Source organism: Oryzias melastigma, linkage group LG11 (assembly GCF_002922805.2).
Source record: "Oryzias melastigma strain HK-1 linkage group LG11, ASM292280v2, whole genome shotgun sequence".
NCBI classification, from domain to species: domain Eukaryota; kingdom Metazoa; phylum Chordata; class Actinopteri; order Beloniformes; family Adrianichthyidae; genus Oryzias; species Oryzias melastigma.
In genome coordinates this window covers 11,768,642-11,788,519 of record NC_050522.1, presented here as the reverse complement: position 1 = coordinate 11,788,519, position 19,878 = coordinate 11,768,642, and the positions used below count along the sequence as shown (strand labels likewise).

The 19,878-nt window shown below is 39.8% G+C and overlaps 1 protein-coding gene across 3 annotated transcripts in view; it reads right to left on the bottom strand.

The window, feature by feature from the left end:
• shisa7b (shisa family member 7) overlaps window positions 1-19,878 on the bottom strand; it is a 45,520-nt gene that overhangs the window by 6,583 nt on the left and 19,059 nt on the right. Inside the window, exons 2-7 of one of the 3 annotated variants that reach the window (XM_024296674.2) lie at window positions 15,802-18,079; window positions 14,811-15,053; window positions 14,418-14,534; window positions 12,791-12,930; window positions 9,951-10,019; window positions 4,099-4,341 (exon numbers count right to left, since the gene is read on the bottom strand). In XM_024296674.2, the coding sequence (XP_024152442.1) occupies window positions 4,099-4,341; window positions 9,951-10,019; window positions 12,791-12,930; window positions 14,418-14,534; window positions 14,811-15,053; window positions 15,802-16,175 (1,186 nt within the window). In that variant the 5' untranslated portion in view covers window positions 16,176-18,079. Of the gene's footprint in view, window positions 1-4,098; window positions 4,342-9,950; window positions 10,020-12,790; window positions 12,931-14,417; window positions 14,535-14,810; window positions 15,054-15,801; window positions 19,872-19,878 lie in introns of those variants that run through there. The other 2 variants (XM_036214267.1, XM_024296683.2) reach the window with 2 other exon arrangements.

Genomic DNA, 19,878 nt, shown 5'->3' with positions numbered 1-19,878 from the left:
CTTTGCTTCTTTAATGGTAAAATCACACCTGATCCAGGTAATCAGCAGGAGGCGGGACCTGAAAAACCAGATGGATGACGGTCTAACAACCTTGACATAAGCTGACCACAAACACAGCTGTACGACATCGATTATTACCAGTGACTGCATACCCGGGTTATACTGTAGGATGACTATGTTTGTTCAGCTAAGAAGAATCTTTGAATTTAAACTTTTGCATTTATCTGTTTTAAATAAAGACCCAGCAGCTCTGTGGACTTCCAGAGTGAGGCACTTTAAAACAGAAATTGATGTGGTTCAGTCTTGTTCTACTCTAATTTTTCCACTAAGTGGTGCAACGACAGGGAGCTTTGATATATATTTTTTTTAATCTAATAGACTCAAACAAGAAGAGCACCTCCAAGGGCAAGGTATCGATAAGAATCGATTTGATTCACATTTCTTTTCTTTTCCTTGATTCTTTCAATCCACTCAATTAAATTAGATTAAATTCAGTTTCAAAGTTTACGCAGTTAACACTTTTAAACACATTTGTTTAGATTAATAATCCACTTTTTTGAATATATTTATATTAATCTGATAGAGTTCACATACTGTATTTTTTTTTGTGAAATAATGAGATTGTTAATATCATACAGTGTTACTTGAATCTCTAAAGGAGAAGTTCTAACAATAATGTTCAGATCGTTAACATTGTAAACATTGTTCTGCTTCTCCTGGAGGACGTTTCAGTTTGGCCACTAGGTGGAGCTTGCACTACAGCAGTACACTTTTTTCCAAAAGCAAAAAAACGAGCTAAAAACGGTGCTTTAGACCACAAATAGTTACTTTAAAAATATTTCCTTGACAGAGTTTGGAAAATTCATACCTGTGAGTTAATAAAGATGTTAGTTTAGTCAACAATGTATGTTTTTACATTAGCATTAGCACTAGCCGTCCTGTGGGAAACTAAATTAAGTGTTAGCATCAGGTTAACAAGCTTTAGCTTTATGTGCTACATCGATCTCTATTTTTACAGTTTGATTATTGATCTATTAAGCTTTGATTAATTCAAATCGATTAATCGATTAAATCAAACCAGCATTAGTGCCCGTTTTACCGAAATGGAGAAACGACTGATGGCGAGCGAACAACGGCAAGTTGAGGGAAGGCGGGTCAAAACGTCTGATGGAAATGCAGCTCGTGTATTCAGTTCACTGTGAGGGGTTGTAGATTCTCATTAACCCTTTCCTGTTGGATTTTAAAATGATGCACCATTGGGGGTGTGGCCTTCTAAATCAACAGATTATGGTCAACCGATAACATGTTCACTGTGATATCTTGTTTGTTCTGCCTGGTTGTAGATTTTATAATTAAAAAAACAACTGATCTGGGTTCCATGACCCCACCCCCCCGTTCACCTTTATTAACAGTCATAACACTCATAGCTTTAAAGTTGAAGGTTCATCAGGATCATTCTGCCTTTCCTGTTGCTTCACGCTGTATTTCACTTAAACTCTGATTAAATGCTGCAGGATTCCAGCCCTCCACATAACGATCTGCTCAGCCGTTTAACGGGGGAAGGAGAGATTGGAGGAGAGCAGGACGGATGAAGGATGGCAGAGTCACTGCAGGAATCTGTCTCTGTTTTAGGAGACGTTCTCTGACTGCAGGATCCCTTTCTCTTTTTTTTTTTCTCTCTGCGGCGGAGAGTTCAGTCGTCTTTTGACTCAACTGGAACAATCGAGCGTTGACGAAATTGCAGCTTTTCATGGACGGACCCTCCTTCACACTGAAACCATCCATCATCGGTCTGCAGTGCGACTCCCCCCACCCCCTCCCTCCCCCCAGAGAAGAAGGAGGTAAAAGGCACACAGGGAGGCTGACATTTTTTTTTTTGTCCCAGTGAAAAAGCAGCCAATCCTCTGCAGACCATCGTTTATATCTCTGCTCGTTCTCCTCCTCTTCTTTTTTCTTTGCCCTGTTTGTCTCATCCCTTCTTCCTTTGGTCTTCATCGCACATGCAGCAGGTTTAGAACGTGCACCAGGAGAGGCTTTGCACAGATTTTTATTGATCAGTAGCAAGAAAAGATGACTATTTCTAATTCAACAAATTATTTACAAATAAATACGATTGCAATATATTTGTCACATCATTGATTGTTCTTAAATTTGGTTTGAAAAAGCTTTTTTAATTTAATTAATTTTAGAGAGTAATCTCATTTTCAGCCCATTTTGGCTTTTTCTAATCCTTTTCTAAACACTTTCCCATCTACATTTAGCATTTTGACACTTTAGGGCCTCGAGAAAAAAGGAGTTAGTTCCTCAAATGTGTCCAGCTGTCTGACTGGTTAGACAGCAACACATGTACTATAATGTGGCAGCTACCTCTGCAAGCTGTGGCGGTGTTATGCGATATTATGTCGATTTTGTGTATTCCAAAAAGGAATAGAAATCAAAATAACACCAGCAAAAGAATAAATACACTTTCACATAACAGGTTTGACATTCTTGCTTCTTTGTGCACAAAGCCGACATAAAAAATGCAAAGTGTTACATGTTGGTTCAAAGTCGATATGAGTTACGGTGTGTCAAAGAGAGTGTTATTCAGGTGCTGCAGGCGATATCTCCAGTGTTAAAGGGTTAATAAGTAAAAAGAAAAACAATTATCCAATATGCAATTTCAAATGTGATTTTTTGGGGGCAAAACTACTTTTTGGTGAATAATAATAATAACATTTTCAATTATATTTATTAATCTTCTTTATTATGCTTTTTTTAAGTCTGTCAGAGTAAACTATAGTCATATAAATGATTATATATTACCTTTGGCATACTAAAGAACACATTTTTTATGAAAGTTTTTTTTTCTACCTGGAAGTAAGAAGCCTAAATCTCAGAGGCACCGCCTATTTCATGACATTATCCTATATCCGGCCTCCTCATCGTGTCTCTGTTTCGCTAACAATAACAAACAACATCCAAACTTTTGCAAAGATGGATGTGCATATTGTGTATTTGCCTTTAGTAGCCTTGGCCATCGCTACACTTGTTACACCGGCTAAGCTAGCTGAGTGGCAAAGGTAGCGGCTGAGCACCGTTTAGTGAGCAGTGAAGCTAACTGCGTGGCAAAGCTAACAAATAAGCTAGCAGCTAAACATCGCTAGCTGAGTAGAGAAATTTTGTGTTTTTGTTAGGCTGGCGGCGGTTCGAGTAGATTAGACTTCCTGAAAGGGGCTGTTCACACTTTATGACATCAGTTTGTGAGAACCCGCCCATTTTTGTGGGTTGGGAGGGGCTGGTGCTCAGAGCGTAGGATTTTAGGGAATACTCAGAAATGCATGAATGGATCAAAACATCATTTTGGAGCTGTTTATAGTTAGGAGTGAACAGTATAATACACTTAAAATCTTAAACAGTTAATTTTTCATGGTTTAGGCCCCTTAAAGTAATGTACTAATCATAAAGTTAAATATATGTCAGCAAAGTAAATTATATTAGGACGGGATATTATAGATGTGTACAGATATCAGCAGAATAAAGTAAATCAAATCTCTAAATATTCAGTCTAGTTTCACACTGCACTTTTGAGAGCAAACCAACAACCTGGAAGTATCATGTAGTTGCAAGAGTGATATTGGGAGCAGTATTACACAAATGACCACAGACTAGAGAGAAGAAAATCATTTTAAAAACAGACATGGTATCTTATGTCATTGAACGTCTTTATCTGTCCAGAACATCTTGTATTCATTCACACTTCTTTACATTTGTTTTGGGGCATTAATATGCTCTAAAAGTAATTTTGTTACCTTACTCTCTCTATTTTACCGGCCAAATATCCCCAAATGTGAACAAATCCTCAGTATTTACTGAGAAATGTCACTCCAAGCCTTTAATGCTGTTGATCTCTGACTCCATGTTTAATATTTATTCATGTTTGTCTTCAAAGCCAAACAGCAGTGATAAGACAGATGCTGCACATTCTACTCAAAGTAACTTTTGGAGGTTTGGAAGCAGATGTCAAACTTTGAAAAGATCCATTTTTATAAAGCTATTTTTCAGTAGTCATATAATATTCATGGATTTTGAGGGTCCCTCTCCACCCCCCGGACTCACCCAGCTTCTTCAGGGAGCTGTAGCGGTTGATCTCTGGCTTCATGGCCATCTCGTAGGACGGTGGCAGCTGGGCCAGGTTGTGGAAGGAGTGGGAAAAAGACGGGTGGCTGCTGTTGTGCCTCATGCTGCCTCCCATGAAGCCGCTGCCACCGACGCCGACCCCTCCGGGGCCTTTGCCGCTTCCGGAGATCAGCTTCGGCCCGGAGGAGAGCTGGGGCGTGTTGTTCATACGGGGTCCACGCTCTGAGGGCACAAACAGACATGAGGGATTAGGAGAGGATAAATGTTAAAGAGTCACAAGGGAAGAATACAGACTTGAGATAAGTAGGGGGAAAATAGGGGGCGGGGCATACAGCCTTGTGCAAAAGTTAGCACCTCTACTTAAATACAGCCAAAATATATTTCCTTGTGCTAATAAAGCATGAGGGCAACACTAAAGACTCTTCTACTTCTCCTGTGGAATTTAGGGCTGATTGTGGTGAAACAGAGGCGGACTCACCATTACACAAAGATGGGCGATTGCTTGGGACCCCCAACACTTTAAGGCCCCCAAGCTGAACACTTAACAAAAATGTCTAAAATAATTGCCTACACCTATTATTATCTAATTGTATAATTAAAACAAACAAACCAAAAAAAAAAAATCACTTAAATAGGATGAAACTACTCAAGTGTTTCGTCCTCCCACAGCCCTTCTGCAGCATGGAATATTCCATTAACAGCAAACTGAGAGACTTTTCAAAGAGATTTAAAAAAATGGTTGGATTAAGTTTTGTAACGTGAAAAAAGATAAAAGAGCAAGACATTTTTGCAGTACTTTCTAAAGTGGAAGAAGAAAAAAACATCGAATAGAACAACAGACTTATGAGAAAACAGTCAAAATGTTAGGATAAAGTTGTAAAATTCCAAGACAAAAAAGAAGACAAAATTATGAGACTAAAGTTGTAAAATTATGAAAAAAGTCAAAATTTATTCAAACTAAAATAATAAAATTGTTATAAGATAGTCAATAATTTATAAGAAAATTTGAAAAAAAGTAGTAATTTGACAAGGAAAAGGACAGTTTTAAAATATTAATGTTATCTTTGTGTTAAAAAATGTTTCAATAAAGAATTTGACAATTCGGATAAATGATATGGACACCATACTGTTCAAGAATCTTTCTGAATCTGCTTTATTTTTTATTTTTTGTATAAATGCACAACTATATTTTCAACAAATTACAACTTTATTTTGAAAACTGTTCCTTGTAAAATAAAAATTTTAAAAATAATAAATGTATTATTTTGTCATAATTTTTATAATAATTGTATGAGTTTATTCTTATATCTTTTAGTATTTTTTTTCTTTCATGGTGGCCCTAATATTTCATCTTAAGAAAAGGGACAGAAAAGGAGAAAAAAGGGCAAAAGAACAAGCAGAAAACAGTCATTTTGATATATTTTTTTCCTTTTTTAATTGGTGCCACTCCATAGTAAACTGTTTTGTTCCATCATCAAAAGTATTTTTGTTTCTTTTGTCTTTAGTAAAACCAAATGATTAATACAACAGCTGCAGAGGACCCCATGGTAGTGTTTGCCTGGGGACCCCAAACTGCTAAATCCACAACTGCAGTGACAATCAAGAACTTATACTGCTGCTCGTCCGTCTAAGCCAGGGGTCTGAACCTGTGGCTCCGGAGCCACATGCCGTACCAAAAAAAAATATATATTGTAATCTATGGATCAATATATTTCAATGTAAGAAAAAAAAACAGTAATAGTTGGAGTATTATATGAAACATACTGTAAATATATTGTTGTTTCCCATCATTCCTCTGTTTACACACACTCCCACTAGCTTACAGCCCCTCACAACTGCAATTTAAAATTACTCTTGCAACAAAAAAGATGAGCAATATTACGACTATCCTGCTCAGCAGTTTTAAGCGAGATTCAGACGTTATTGGATCCATTTGTCTGCAAGTGGATGGATCAGAATGGAGCTTGTGGCTTGCCGTAGTAGGTGGTACCTAAAAAACAACAAGCTTTAATGATGACATTTTTTTCCCGCTCTTGATTCACCTTTTTACATTCAAATTAGGGAAAACACCACAAGAACTTGTTGAAAACACCAAAAAAAGGTTGTTTTCATAGAATCTGGTCTTCAATGATTGAGTGTGTCAACACATATCTATCATTTTGAACAAGGCTGGATGCTAAGGCGCTTAGTATTGCCCCATACTCTAGGTCAACGTGGTCATTTTAAATGGAAAACAATAAATACAATAATAAAAATGCATCACAGTTTCATGTCTGAAGCTGTATTTACTTAAAACCAGGTCTTGGTTTGATCCTATTTGCTCAAACACCAAATAAATCTGCTGCTTAAAACTTTTACACATGGCTGCAAATAATAAATACAACTGCCAAGATGTAGGAACTTGAAACATGAGATGTGGTTATAAAGGGGGATGTAATGACACCTACAGCTAAAATACTAAAGGAATAACAGGAATGGAGAAAATATATATTATCAGAGGAAAATACAACTTGAATAAGCATCTGAACCTTTGGAGCAGCTTCTTTAGAAACGCTGTAACCCCACATGTAAATACACTCAGAGCTTTAGAAAAGTCTACATGTACAAACACATGAATGCAAAAGCGGCACATGGATCGATGCACAAAAACATGGCTTTACCTTACATAAGATTTGATATATGAAGGAGGGGGGGGCATGGATGTCCATTTTGCAACATGTATATCAGCTGCATCCTTACAGTACATTCATATGCTCCAAAAGCAAACAGAAAGCACTCTGGGAGCGCCGACATGCAGGTGCACTCTGCGGTGACCTGGCATGTGCGTTTTCTGCACACTGAAAGGTAGGGGGGGGGACAAAAACTCACACGGAAGACCAGAAACACATGCTGCCAGTCCATGAACATCCAAAACACAAAACCGGAGGATACACAAAAGCTGCTGTTTGTTTACAGTTTGTTGACGCTGTAGAAACACACAGCAGCAGCATTTCCAGACTTACATAAACGGCCGCTGATGCTCCCGAGTTCGAGACAGACGCTATTAATGCCGAGTCAATTCACAGTGGTAATGGTTATGGGCCGTGATCTTATTAAGATAACAGCAGAACATATACTGGTCATTGACCATTGACAGTAATGGGCAGTAATGGCCGACGATGTCTTTGTTAAGTACCACCCAGGGAGCACACAACACACACACACACTCCTTACAGGAATCATCACACAAAAAGGAGGGAAAAGCAATGCTAGTCTTGAGATCATGAGGACGGAATCAGTCAATAAGAGCAGCAATGATGGAAAAAAAAGCAGGAAATTCAGATATTGATTGTTGTGAGTGCTTTTACAAGCAGACATGTCCATAGCAAACATAACATTTTTAGTTTGTCTTGGGTTGATGAGTAAATTAATAGATATTTATGTATCTAAATTTCATTTTTTTAATATTTCCCTACCAACCATTTATTTTTACTCTAAGCATCAATGTGCTGGCCTGAAAAAGTGTGCATGAGTTACATATGCACAGTTTCTTACTCCAAAATAGTGCTGGGAGGATTGATCCAAACTATTGATCGCATCGTTCTCAAGCTGGTATCGGATTGATACCGACCTGCAGATATCAATATTTCCACTCTTATTTGAATACGATTTGTATCAGCAAAAAGGACCCAGCTAAGTCGCTTTGCCCTATTATATCTAAATGCTAAGTTGTTTTTGACAACTTACTTTGTTCCATTAATTGTTCCATTTAAAAGCCAAGAAGCTACACATTATTTATATTTCTACCAGATGCTTTTTTAACGTAAAACAAATTGATTTATTTTTGTGTCCTAGTTATTTGTTTCTTTTGACTTGTACACTGTTTTGCATTCACTTCTGCACTTTTTATTTAATTTCAAGAAGTTTTTGTTTTAATAAACTGTTTTACATTTAATTGAAAAATATTGTCCTAATTCTGTTTAGATACTTATCAAGTAATTTAAAACAGGGAAACTTACAAAAAAAAACATTCAGAGCAATTAAAACAACTGAAATTTTGAGGTTCATGTCAAATTAACCACATTTACAAAAAATATCAATCTTGGTATTGATATTGGTATCGATGTCGATATTGAAAACCAATATTGATACAAACTTCAATATTAGTATTGATATTGGTATCGATCTTTGTAGCAATATCAGCAAGACTGGTATCGGATCACTACCAATATCGATATTTCTCTCAATATTAGTATCAATTTTGGTATTGATACCAATATTAATGCCAATATTGATACCAAGATTGATACCAATATCAAGAAATTCTCACTATCACCCAGCTCTAAAAACAGCCAATAACTTTTTTTTATTTTAAATTTGCAAACATTTTTACAATTAAGATATGATAATATTGCTAAAGATCTCTGGATGGATGCAAACTGCCTTTTGTTGCTGTGTATTTGAGACATGTGCAATTCTATTCTATTCTATTCCATTCTACTTTAATTTTCATCAGCAGTATTTTTGGAATAAACTAACATTTTAAAGGAGCTCAATCAAATTCCCAAAAAATGCCCTTTATATTCCTCTGCTCTGGTCCTGCTGCCTGTAGCTCCGCCTACTTTTTTTTTTTTTTTTTTTAAACCTTTTTCTTAATTCTTGTAATTTACAAAACGGTGATGGGGAAACAATTCGAACATTCGTCGTAGAGCAGCTCCCTTTTTTTGCTGCTTTATGTGAAGTAATTAGGCGAACATGGAGATGCTCGCCTTACATTTGTAGGGTTGTCATGGCGACAGCATGGAAGCGGTGTAGAGTTTGACTTTGGGGAGGAGAAATAAAAAAAGATGATTTCAGCAGCTTTGAGGTTTGGCCCTGTCTTAATATTCACAGATATGTTGCAGGTTGTATTTATTTTGAGGAGAACAAGATGACTGAAGACCCTCAAGATGAAAAGATGGCTCACAAAAAGAGATCTAGCAAATAGGAAAATGGAAAAAACAGATTTACTTAATCAGAATTTCATGTTATTTTCATTTTTTTATAGTAAAAAAGATCCAATATTTAAACTTGTTTCCATATTTCTTGATCATTGAATGATTAGCAATACTTGCACGCACTTAACCTTTCAGAGTAACTGTATCTGTGCTCCAACATAATGTTTTTGTTGCCTTCTTGTGTAATTCATTCCAGGAGGAACATATGTAGGTGTAAAGGCTCAGAATAACTGGCACTGAAACTTCACACGTCCAATGGAAATCATACTGATCTCCATCATCAGCACATTTCCATGGCAACTCCTTCCAGTACTCTGTCACAGCCAAGTTAAACAAGCAACAATGAGTCTGGAAGAGTGGGAGAGCACTGGGTTCACGGATGCCAGAGCTGCAGGTTTCTTTTGGAGAGAAGTCACTAGCATTGCTTTTTGTGTTTTCTTGGTGCAGAGCTGGGGAAAACAGATGAGCGAGGACCTCCTCTGGTGTTCTGCGTCAGCTGGAAGCCCGCAGCACACCACTGCTACACAGAGAAGGAGGGAGGTTTTGGAAGCAGGCTCGGGGGGTGGGCGAAACAGACAGGCTCGCATGAAGCAGGAGCAGACAAGTCTCAGCTCACACTCTTAGTAGATGTGTCAATGTCAACACGAGGCAGCGAGCAACCACAAACATATTTAGGTAAACACACTCTGAAAACACAACCAAACGTAATGCAGCGTTGACAGTGGCACAGCTGTTGTAAGAGTGCGGTACAGCAGGCCGTCGCAGCAACATGGACACAGACAGACAGCGCAGTGAGAGGGCCGCCAGTCCGGCCGGCAGTCCGCTGCAACCTGAGCGGCTAACCGCGAGGCTTACCGACGGTGGCAGAGTGTTTGGGGCTGGAAGCAGACCCCTGCTGGTTAAAAGGGTGGTGCAAGTTCCCAGCTGCAAAGAGAGCAGAGCCGACAAACTGATGGACAACCACTCCAGAGACAAGAGGCGCACGCCGAGTAAGCACTTGTGTCAGAAAAGAGACAGAGAAAAGGACAGCGGAGAAAAGCACAAATCCCTCCAGGATTTTCTGCGTTGCTTCTCATTTAAAAAACAGTCAAAAAACAACAGAACATTTTTCCAGAATAAAATAAATTAGCTTCTAATGTGACACATCAACCCCACTATGCAAAACAATAAGTTAAAGTTCCTTCAAGTCTACACCATTATATGGCTGTAAAGTCAAATGTTGATTTCTGCTTCTGTAAACTTGATGGTTCATGGCAACCATCTAATTTTTTTAAATAATAAATAAAAAAACAAATAATTTTATTTTAACAACAAACCCTTAGGTTTGCAAATTCCCAAAGTAATTCAGAGCAAAAAGTAGTTCAACAAGTAGACTCGGTCTGTACTAAAAGTGAGGTAGCACAGTTTAATTTGACTTTCTATGAACTATTTACATATATAGTAAACTTAAAATGTTCAAATTTAGTCTGAAGAAGTATTAATTTAGTATACTTCCTATACTACACGTACATCAAGGGGGGCAAACTCAATCGTACAAGGGGCCAAAATCCAAAACAAACTTTAGGTTACGGGCCGAACAGGTTAAACATTTATTGAACACACTAAATTAAACAAAATTTTTAAAACTTTAAAACTGCAACTTTTAACATAATTATGAACTAGATAAAGCATTACCATCGATAATAACAGTGTGAATGCTGTAAGCTGAATTTGGTCACTGAAGATGCTAGTGCTGATAGCTGAAGATGCTGAAATTGATAGCTGAAAAGGCTGAAGCTAATTGCCAGCTAAAATATTAGCTAAATGCCAACACAGCCTAAAAAACAAAGAAAAAAAATAACTTAGGTTAGCCAAAACAGCTAGCATTTGGCTGAAAAATATCTTAACTTCAAAATAGCCTAAAAAACTGAAAAAAACCTATCCTATTAGACACAGCTGGCTCTTAAATATTAGCTAAACTCCAAAACAGCCTAAAAAACGTAAAAATAAAAGCCCAAATTAGCCAAAAGAGCTAGCATGTAGCTGAAAAATGATCAAAACTTTTTACCAAAGTTTTGCTTTGCATATAAAATCTGTGCATACCGCAGCCTGGTACTGGTTCTGCGTCTGGTACTGTGTCCCAAGGGTTGGGAACCCATGATTTACTGGAAACAGCATATCAAAAATGACCAGTAGGGGACATCCAAAATGTCAAAAAGTGATGCGGTGGGGGTCCGAATCATACGTCCATATACAACAAGTTGGGAGTGAGAAATGTATTGAATTTGAGGAGTAAACCGTTCACTAAAAATTTCCAAAAATTTTGAGGTAGTAAAAGTACAACTTTGTAGCAAACTCACGATTTGGTTCACCACAAACACAAGTGTGATAAGGCACACTCAAATCCACCGCTCTATTTCTGTCACAGTTTGGAAAAAATAAATATGGAGAAAATGTTTTAAAATCCTATAGGGGGATTTCAGTGATTTTTTTGGTAAACACTCAAAACAGGACGTTTTAAAGACGAACTTGTCCTTCATCAAACCCAAATTACCTGATGAAAAAGCACCAGGAGTTTCAAGAACGTCACAGCTTTGGAACCACCGTAGTGGGCTAGTCTGTGTCGTTCATGCGTTGGTTCTCTGGCCATAAATTGTGATACCTCTCGGTTTTGGAGGGCCGACATCTCGTCTACCTTTTACTGTCTCGACTGGTTCCATGAGACCATGTACATTTTCATTTTGACGACTCAACAGAGTCTAATTTTGCATGGTTGCCATGGTGGCATATGGTAGTGGGCGGTGTCGTTGCATCTTGATAAATGCTGGAGTGTGCTACATCCTTGTCAAGATCTCATTTCGTTTGAAAGAAAAGAAAGTAGTCGAGTACAATAGGAATCCTTAGTTAAAATAAATGGGATGTGTGAACCAGAAAACAATGACAAATCCAAAAAAGACTAAATATTTCAAACTTTACTATTAATTTTGTTAAAAAATATATAAGAATTTTGTATAACATTTTAAGAACAGCAGTTCTCATCCTGGAGGGAATAAAAGAAAGAGTTTCAGAGAGACAGAGACAGGAAGGAGGTAAAAGGAAACGTGTGAGTGAGCCGTCATTCACCTCTACTGACACCCACAGGAAGGGAAAAAAAACCTTTCACTTTTCTGTACTAAACATTTCTACAAACAAACGTTTTCCTCTTATTTAAGGGCTTCAACGGTGGTTCCGACATGCTTCGAAAACAGACAAAAGCATTCTTTGAATCTATCATTTGATTTTCTCTGAGTAAGTGGAGTGATCAAGTACATTTTTCTCAAAAAGCAAAAGCGCAGGGTCTCCTCTTTCATGAATTGAGAGCATTTAGATGCTTTAAAGCTGATTGAAGTGCAGATGTGAGAAAATGTCGTTGTTGTCCTTCAGCTTCTACACAAAGCATTCAAAAAAAAAAAAAAAGGACAACTGCAGCGTCTGACAACAATCCCGTCGTCCTCCTGAAGTGTGAAGTGTGTTAGCGACACAGAGGTTGAAGTGAGATTTGGAGAAAAAGCGACAATAATTACAATCTGTACCGGTGGGTGCACACCAAGCGGGCCTCATTTAAGCATTTAACCTGAATGTGACACCATCCTTTTGTGTTTTCACTCGTTCACCGGCACTAGCGTTTAACTCGTGGGTGTAAATAGGTTCCGTCATGACCGCGGCGTGTTACTTACTGCGGTTGTCTTTCATCTGCAGGATGGGGGTGTAGAGGTTCTTGGATGTGCGTCCATCGGAGGTGGTCAGCACAGTGGTGTTGTTCCTCTCCCCCTGCTGCACAGGGCTGGATTGGTGACGTAAGATGTCCACCAGTGATCTGGAGAAATAAATGAATATAAATATTTCACAATTTTTTAAAGAAACTGACAGAAATGCTTTTTCTTAAACCAAAAGTACTTTTTTTTTCCTTCAGTTTTTCTTTTTAAGCTGCAATGTTTGAGCGAAACCACCATAAGGTTGGCATCATGTTCACACTTTGATTCAAAATGACAGCCTTCATGAACGTGATGGTCCACAGCAACCATAATATAGCCTCGTTTCCACTGAGCACCCAGGTACGGTCCAGTCCAATTAATTCAGATGAGCGTTTCCCCTCAATTAAGCCTCTCCTCCACTGTGTGGTTTGTTTTCACATGCGTGGTGTAGATCACTAGCGTGTCATTATAGTGCAATGACTAGAAAAGCAACAATGGAGGTCATCCAGCTGCTCGTCTTTTTCTCGTTTTACTTTGTGTACATCATGTATAACAGGAATTCTTCCCTTCTCCCTTCCCTTCCATTTGAAAGGGCTTGTGAAAAAAAAACATTTTTAATATCCTCCCCTCGCAAGGGAGGGGTCTGTATTCCTCCACTTGGAGGGGAGGATATTACGCGCTACTTTTCATGTAGATCCGCTCTTAAGCACAGAAGTTTACATTTAAATGTAAGTAATGACTTTTTGTTTTAGCATGACTTTTTTAAAAGTTATACAACTGCTGTTGTTATGTATATTTAAGAGCTAGAAGTTCCGCGCTAATGCTTGCTAACCGGCGACTATTGGTGAAGTCATTGAGCGAAAGTGACGTCCAAAATCTGAGACACTATTTTGGCATAACTCTCCATTTGGAGGGCTAAATGTGGGGGAGGGAGAAGGGAAGAATTCATATTGGGCCTTAATGTTTACAGGCGGCTTAGAAGAATGCCACCGTAAAGAGGAAAACAAAGTGCTAGCTTAGCGCTATATTGTCCCTTTCTAATGTCGTTCTCCCTTTCTGCTAATCAGCAGGTGGCAAGTTCAACCATTTAGTTCAACTTTTTTATGTACCTACATTACAACAGATACCTCAAGAGGTACGGGTCGGTACTGTTTAATGGTTCTATTTTATAATGGAAACACTTAAAATACCGGACCAGACCATACCATACCGGACTGTTATATGGAAATTAGGCTCTATATTCAAGTCTGAGGTTGATGAAAATTTGTACAGAGGTCTGTAATTAAAAAAAGAGGTTTTTTATATTATGTGCATATTTTTACAAAATTTTGTGTTGTTGGGTCAGTTTGGGACAAGATTTAATTCAGTAAACTTCAATGTTATTTTAAAGAAGCGACTTAGTGTAACAAAATGTATCATTTTACAATTAAAATGATACATTTTAGCGTCATCTCACAAAAGGTTGTGCTAACTCATATTTGTCTTTTACTATAAATGATATTCCCCCATGTGAGGCATTGGCGAGCAATAAGATAGCTGCACAATGTACGCTGAGTCATCCCTGCCACCCCCCTGTCAGACTCAGCACTGTTCAGCTCACAGCTCTCACCTGGGCATGTTGATCTCTCTGTTGCGAGGTCGACGTGCAACTTTGCTGAAGGCAATCCTGACGCCCACGGCCACCACCAGCGTGAAGGAGATCACCCCCCCAATCACATAACCAGTGCTGGTTTGGACAGAAAATGTAAGGAAGTCACTCAAAAAAGCAAACGAAGCACAAAATCATTTTTTTTAATGAGTGTTCTAATATGCTTTTATAAACTTGGGTTTTATGTAAGTATTGGAATAAGTACAATTATTTGTTAATCACTTTGGATTATTTTTCAAGCTCAACCCTGTTGAAGGAAAATATTATAAATCCATTTTTCTTAATAGGAATTAGCTTGTATCAGAAATGTATCATTAACTCAAGTCAGGTCAATTTTTGACGCCCAACTCTGACCTGCTGCTCTGCTGCTGAAGCGTCTCAAAGTCAGGGATGGGCTTCTTGCCCGCTGGCACGGTAACAGGAACTTGAGGGTCAGCCCACACCGGAGACTTGTAGTTGGTGCAGGAGGCCTGGTCCAGCCGGTTCTTCTGGTGCTCGCAGCAGAAGCGGTAGTGGCAGGTGCCGCAGCAGTAGACGTAACTGCCCTTGGAGCAGTTGAACGTGGTGTCGAAGTGCCCCATCACGTCGTAGTAGCCCCTGTGGGTGGACAACAGAAACAGAAGTCCTGCTGAGGGTCGGAGCGCCGTGATTGTTCTGGATCGGCCTTCTGCGCCGCCCTGCACATGCAGTGTGTCACTGGCCAACAGATTCAGCAGATTATGTTTCCAAGCAACTGAGGAGTCTGGCATCAGCCAGATCAAGAAGAAGCATCTTCATGATTTTATGGAATCAGAAATGAAAGTATCAGACTTTCACCACACATATTTTGCTTTAACCCTTGAACTACCCAAAAAAGGAAAAAAAAAAATGTTTTTCTTTCTGCTGCTTATTGCCTTGGTACGGAGCCCCTGAAGGGACATCAAAGTTAAAAAAAATAATAATTAAATTAAAATATATATATATATATATATATTAATATTAGGGGCTCAGTGAAAAAAAAATTAAATAAAAAAATGTTCTGGCTACCAACTAGAACTTGTTTTAAAAAAATTAAAGTAAAAAACAGTTTTTTTTCCCCTAAAAATCGAATTAACAAAAAAAAGTTCTGGTGACTAATTGATGCGCACTAGTTACTATCTGGTGTGCATCCGTTACTCACCAGAATTATTATTTTTTATTTCAATTTTTGGAAAATGTTTTTTTTTTTTACTTCAATTTTTTTCTTCGTACCTTAGGGGAGTAATACACACAATCTATATTTTTAAAAACATGTTTTCTAAATGTTTCCCACCGTTTGGTCAAGCAGGGAGTTAAAGTGTTAAATTTGAAGATGACACAGTCGTACCTGCAGATATCCACGTCCACCAGCTGCTGAGGAATGTGCGCCGCGCCGAGCGGCGGCTTCAGAGCGTCCTCCGTCACATTCTTTGGCAACATGGTCTGAGGGAGGGGCTTCGGCGGGAGTTCTGCCATCGCCGGAGGGTCGTCCTCCACCTCGGCTGTTTTTGGCCCTCGTTTGGGTCCGCCGAGCACCGGGGGCTTGTATCCAGTCAGGAGGAACAAGGTCGTTTTACTGGCAGAGTTCCTAACGTCTCTGTTGATGGCTCGCCGCTCTGCGGTGGTGGTGGTGGTGGTGGTTACAGCGGAGTGAGCCAGGCAGCAGGAAAATAGGAGGATGACAGACGAGAAAAGCATCCTTCCGAGCACAGAGGGTTTCATTGTTCAATGGCAAACTTTGAAGTATTAAAAAGTAGTAAAAACTTGAGAAGCAGTTCCGTCCTGGATCGAGGGTCCGTCAGGTGGGTAAATCCCTCCTCCTTGATCAGATGTTTCTCCTGGAGTTCAGCAGCTGTATGAATGTGTTTGGCATTTTACTCTTTTGTCTGAATGTAAACATTTCTGGGTGTCTCTCGCACGAGCAGCTAGTGTAAACATTGAGGTCTTTCGGAGATTTTAGGCCCTATGGAGCGACAGCTTCCAAACCGAAGGAATCTCTCGCATGGGGTAGCTGTATGGCACTGCGTAATCAAATGTGTCCTGTAGGGTGACAGAGTGCCTTCAGAAATGGCAGTTTTCTCACGTTTTCTGTAAACAAAAAAAGTGAAAAAGTGTAAACTCATTTAATTCTATCGGTCCGACTGAACACAGTTATGGCGCGTTTGGCACGAAAGTTACGATTCGCTGGAGAAACTGAAGGAAGCTGCGGTGTGTAAACATTTAGCGCTGCTTGTAAACTTAACATTTCATGTTAGCTCAGATGGAGGATGTTACTTTTCAGAGTTTGGCACTTTACTCTTTGAATGATCGAAAAAAAAACTGTGTTTAGGTCAAATCTATTTCTCGAGGAGCCGTTCTTACGAGTTGCATAACAGCAGTTTTGGGGCGCTCACAGGAAGGGAACTGTTGAGTGTGAGTTCCAGCACTGTAAAGCGTAAAGCAGCATCGTAGCTTTCATCGAAAGGACAGATCGGCCGGTTCCAACGAGCACGTCAAGGCATTCAGTAGCAGAGAGCTGGTGAGGAGCGGGCGTTCGTCTATGTGCTAACCCCGTCGCGCGAGTGTCTTTGCTCTGAGTTCAGCTTAGCCCAGCAGAAGAGAACGAAGGAGGGTTTGGGCCCGGTTCTAGCAGGGCAGCGCCATTGGGCCCACAGAACAGACATGAAAGTTTCCGGATTCATCCGTCAGCGCAGAGGAACACCGGGAGAGGATGGGAATCTCGATGTAGAAGGCGGTGTGGCCACAGGTTCGGTACAGAGCCTGATCTTCGTAGAAAGAGTCCGAACTTACAAAGTCGTTCCTTCAGTTTCCTCATCGGCTTCCTGAATATGCATGGATGTGAGTAAAGATCACTCGGCCGAAGAGATCTGTGGACTTTTATGGCTGGTGTTCGGTATGGCTTAAAGTTCTTCTCTAGAAACAAGCGAGAACAGTGAAATCCTTCAAGAATGCAAAAAGGGAGTAAAGGGGCGCTCTCAACTGTGGCTTGATCAAGCACAGTGAATGGAAGGAAAAAGACGACGGAGAACCGAGAGTCCTCTCTGGCAGAAGCAACTGGAAGAAGGAAGCAAAGTGTCAACAGTGTTTCACAGCGCAGTGACAGGACAGTATACTGAGCCTCTCGGGTAGCAGCAGTGGTTTGGGGTTAGACGTGGCTTGTTCGGCTTCCTTTGGCAGCCCTCCCCTCGGACTGCGGGCTGTCTCTGGAAACCACTAGCTGGAGGGTCTTACGGTAAAGCACTTTGAACCAATAATGCACTGATTATAGTCTCAGGTTTAGCATAGACAGCAACAAGTACTGCAGGATGGTGAGTGGTCGTGTGGTTGAACTGGACGATTGGAAAGAAAGATGGTCTAAATATAGTTCTGATGATCTGTTGCTTATATTTTTGCTTTTTTATGTCGACACAGTCAGTTTGGCATCTGATTTGGTCTCGTTTAACAAAAAAAAAAAAGGTCAAGAAGAAGCAGGCAGAAAAAGTTTAGGTCCAAAATGCAGACAGACGCTTGGAGAGGAATGTTTGCTTCAAAAGCGGGAAAAGGTGAACAAAACTGTTTCCTGGATAACTTCACGGGGTTTGGAGACCGTCCTGATCAGATCTTGTCCAGGTTCAGCAGAATTCAATCTGTAAGAGACAAATAAAAATAGGAAATGTTTGAAAAAGAAAAAAAAAAGATAATTTGAATGCAGAAAGTGCAGTTATTTCAATGATTTTAATGTTAAATACATATCACTAAGCATTCAAACTGGATGACATTTATAACTCATGCACTGATGCACGTTTCTGAGATAGTTTTTGGGATCTAATCTCAAATTTTGACCAATCAAGGGACTCAGATTTGGTAGTGACGTATGGATTGTGTTCCTTTTTATTCACAGAAGTGCCAACCGGTTGAAAATTGATAACCCATCCATCTCGAAGTCTAAGCAAAGATGCCCAGACTTCCCTCTAACAGGTCACTTCCTCCAGCTCCTCTGGGGGGGCCTAGAGTCGTTCCCAGGCCAGGCGAGAGTCGTAGTCTCTCCAGCGTGTCCTGGGTCTTCCCCGGGGACATATTCGGAACACCTACCCAGGGAGATGCCCTGGAGGCATCTGGATGGCTGAGCCACCTCAATTGGCTCCTCTCAATGCGGAGGAGAAGTGGGTGGCCGAGCCTTTCACCCTATCTCACCTACAGAGGAGCTCAGTTTGGCCACTAGTATTCAGGATCTTGTTCTTTCAATTAATAAGGAGAAATTGATAGATACAGCTTGGACAATTATGTGACACCAAGTCCTTCACTTTTTGGGAAAGAGCTGTGAGAGAACAAGCCTGGAGCAAGATTCATGAGATTCGCACTGCTTCCGCTAATCCTCTTCCAACTGTAGGTGGCAGACAAGCACTAGTAAACAGTGGCAAAAGAAAAAGTAGAAGAAGCCCCTCCCTTCTGGTCTAATGTGAACACCGTGGGATAAATGAGCATCAAATCCTCTCTTCAGCCGTTTAAACAATAAATGAAATTTGAGTAGATTATGAAGCGAAAGCAGCCTTGCACCACTTCACAACACTTACTGCAGTGAAGTGCTTACACCAGGGATAGGCAACTCCAGGCTACGAGGGCCATTGTGTCTGCGTGATTTCCAGATATCCAAGCCCTACTCAAAACTACCTGGTTTGTGTGTGTCCCGCCATTTAGAACCTACCAGAGGACGGTATGCTAGAAAACATGCAGGAATGCGGCCCTCGAGGCCTGGAGTTGCCTATCCTTGGCTTACACCACATGTGTCAAGGCTCCTTCAGGCAATTCCATCCCACCCTCCAGATCATTTTATTTTATTGTTATTAATGGCCTGATGTTATCTTGTACTTATTTCTAACTTGTATATTGCAAGCTGAGAGCTTCAACTCTATTACTAGAATATCTGCTCAAGTTTGGGAGTTAAAGCTCTTTTAATCCTTTCAACAACACAAATGCACACGAACCCACAGCAGTTGACAGGAGATGCGGCAGCCATGATGTGACTTTGACAAACGGAGCAGAGCACATGACAGATGCCGCATGGACTCATCTGACAGAAGGAGAGAGAAGAGAGGGACTCCGAACGTGCACGTATGTTCTGTTTACAGAATGAGGCCTGCGGCGCTGTCAACACTGCTGTCAAGAAACCATTATTCTCAGGCTCGACCCTCAGCGCAGCTCTCTGGGCCAAAGATCGCTTTCACAACATTTAGACTCTTTAGGGTTTCTTGAGCCCTACAAAAAACAAATCACACATAAAAATCACTCTATTTAATTTTTTAAAAGATTAATTCAAAGATTTTTCTCATTAAAATCAAGTTTGTTTTGGAAGGACTGGTGCCTAACAGACTTCCTCCTCAATTTTTAATGAAAAACTGTGTTTAAGCAGAAAAAAATAAATAAAATAAAAACAGTTCAAAAAGTA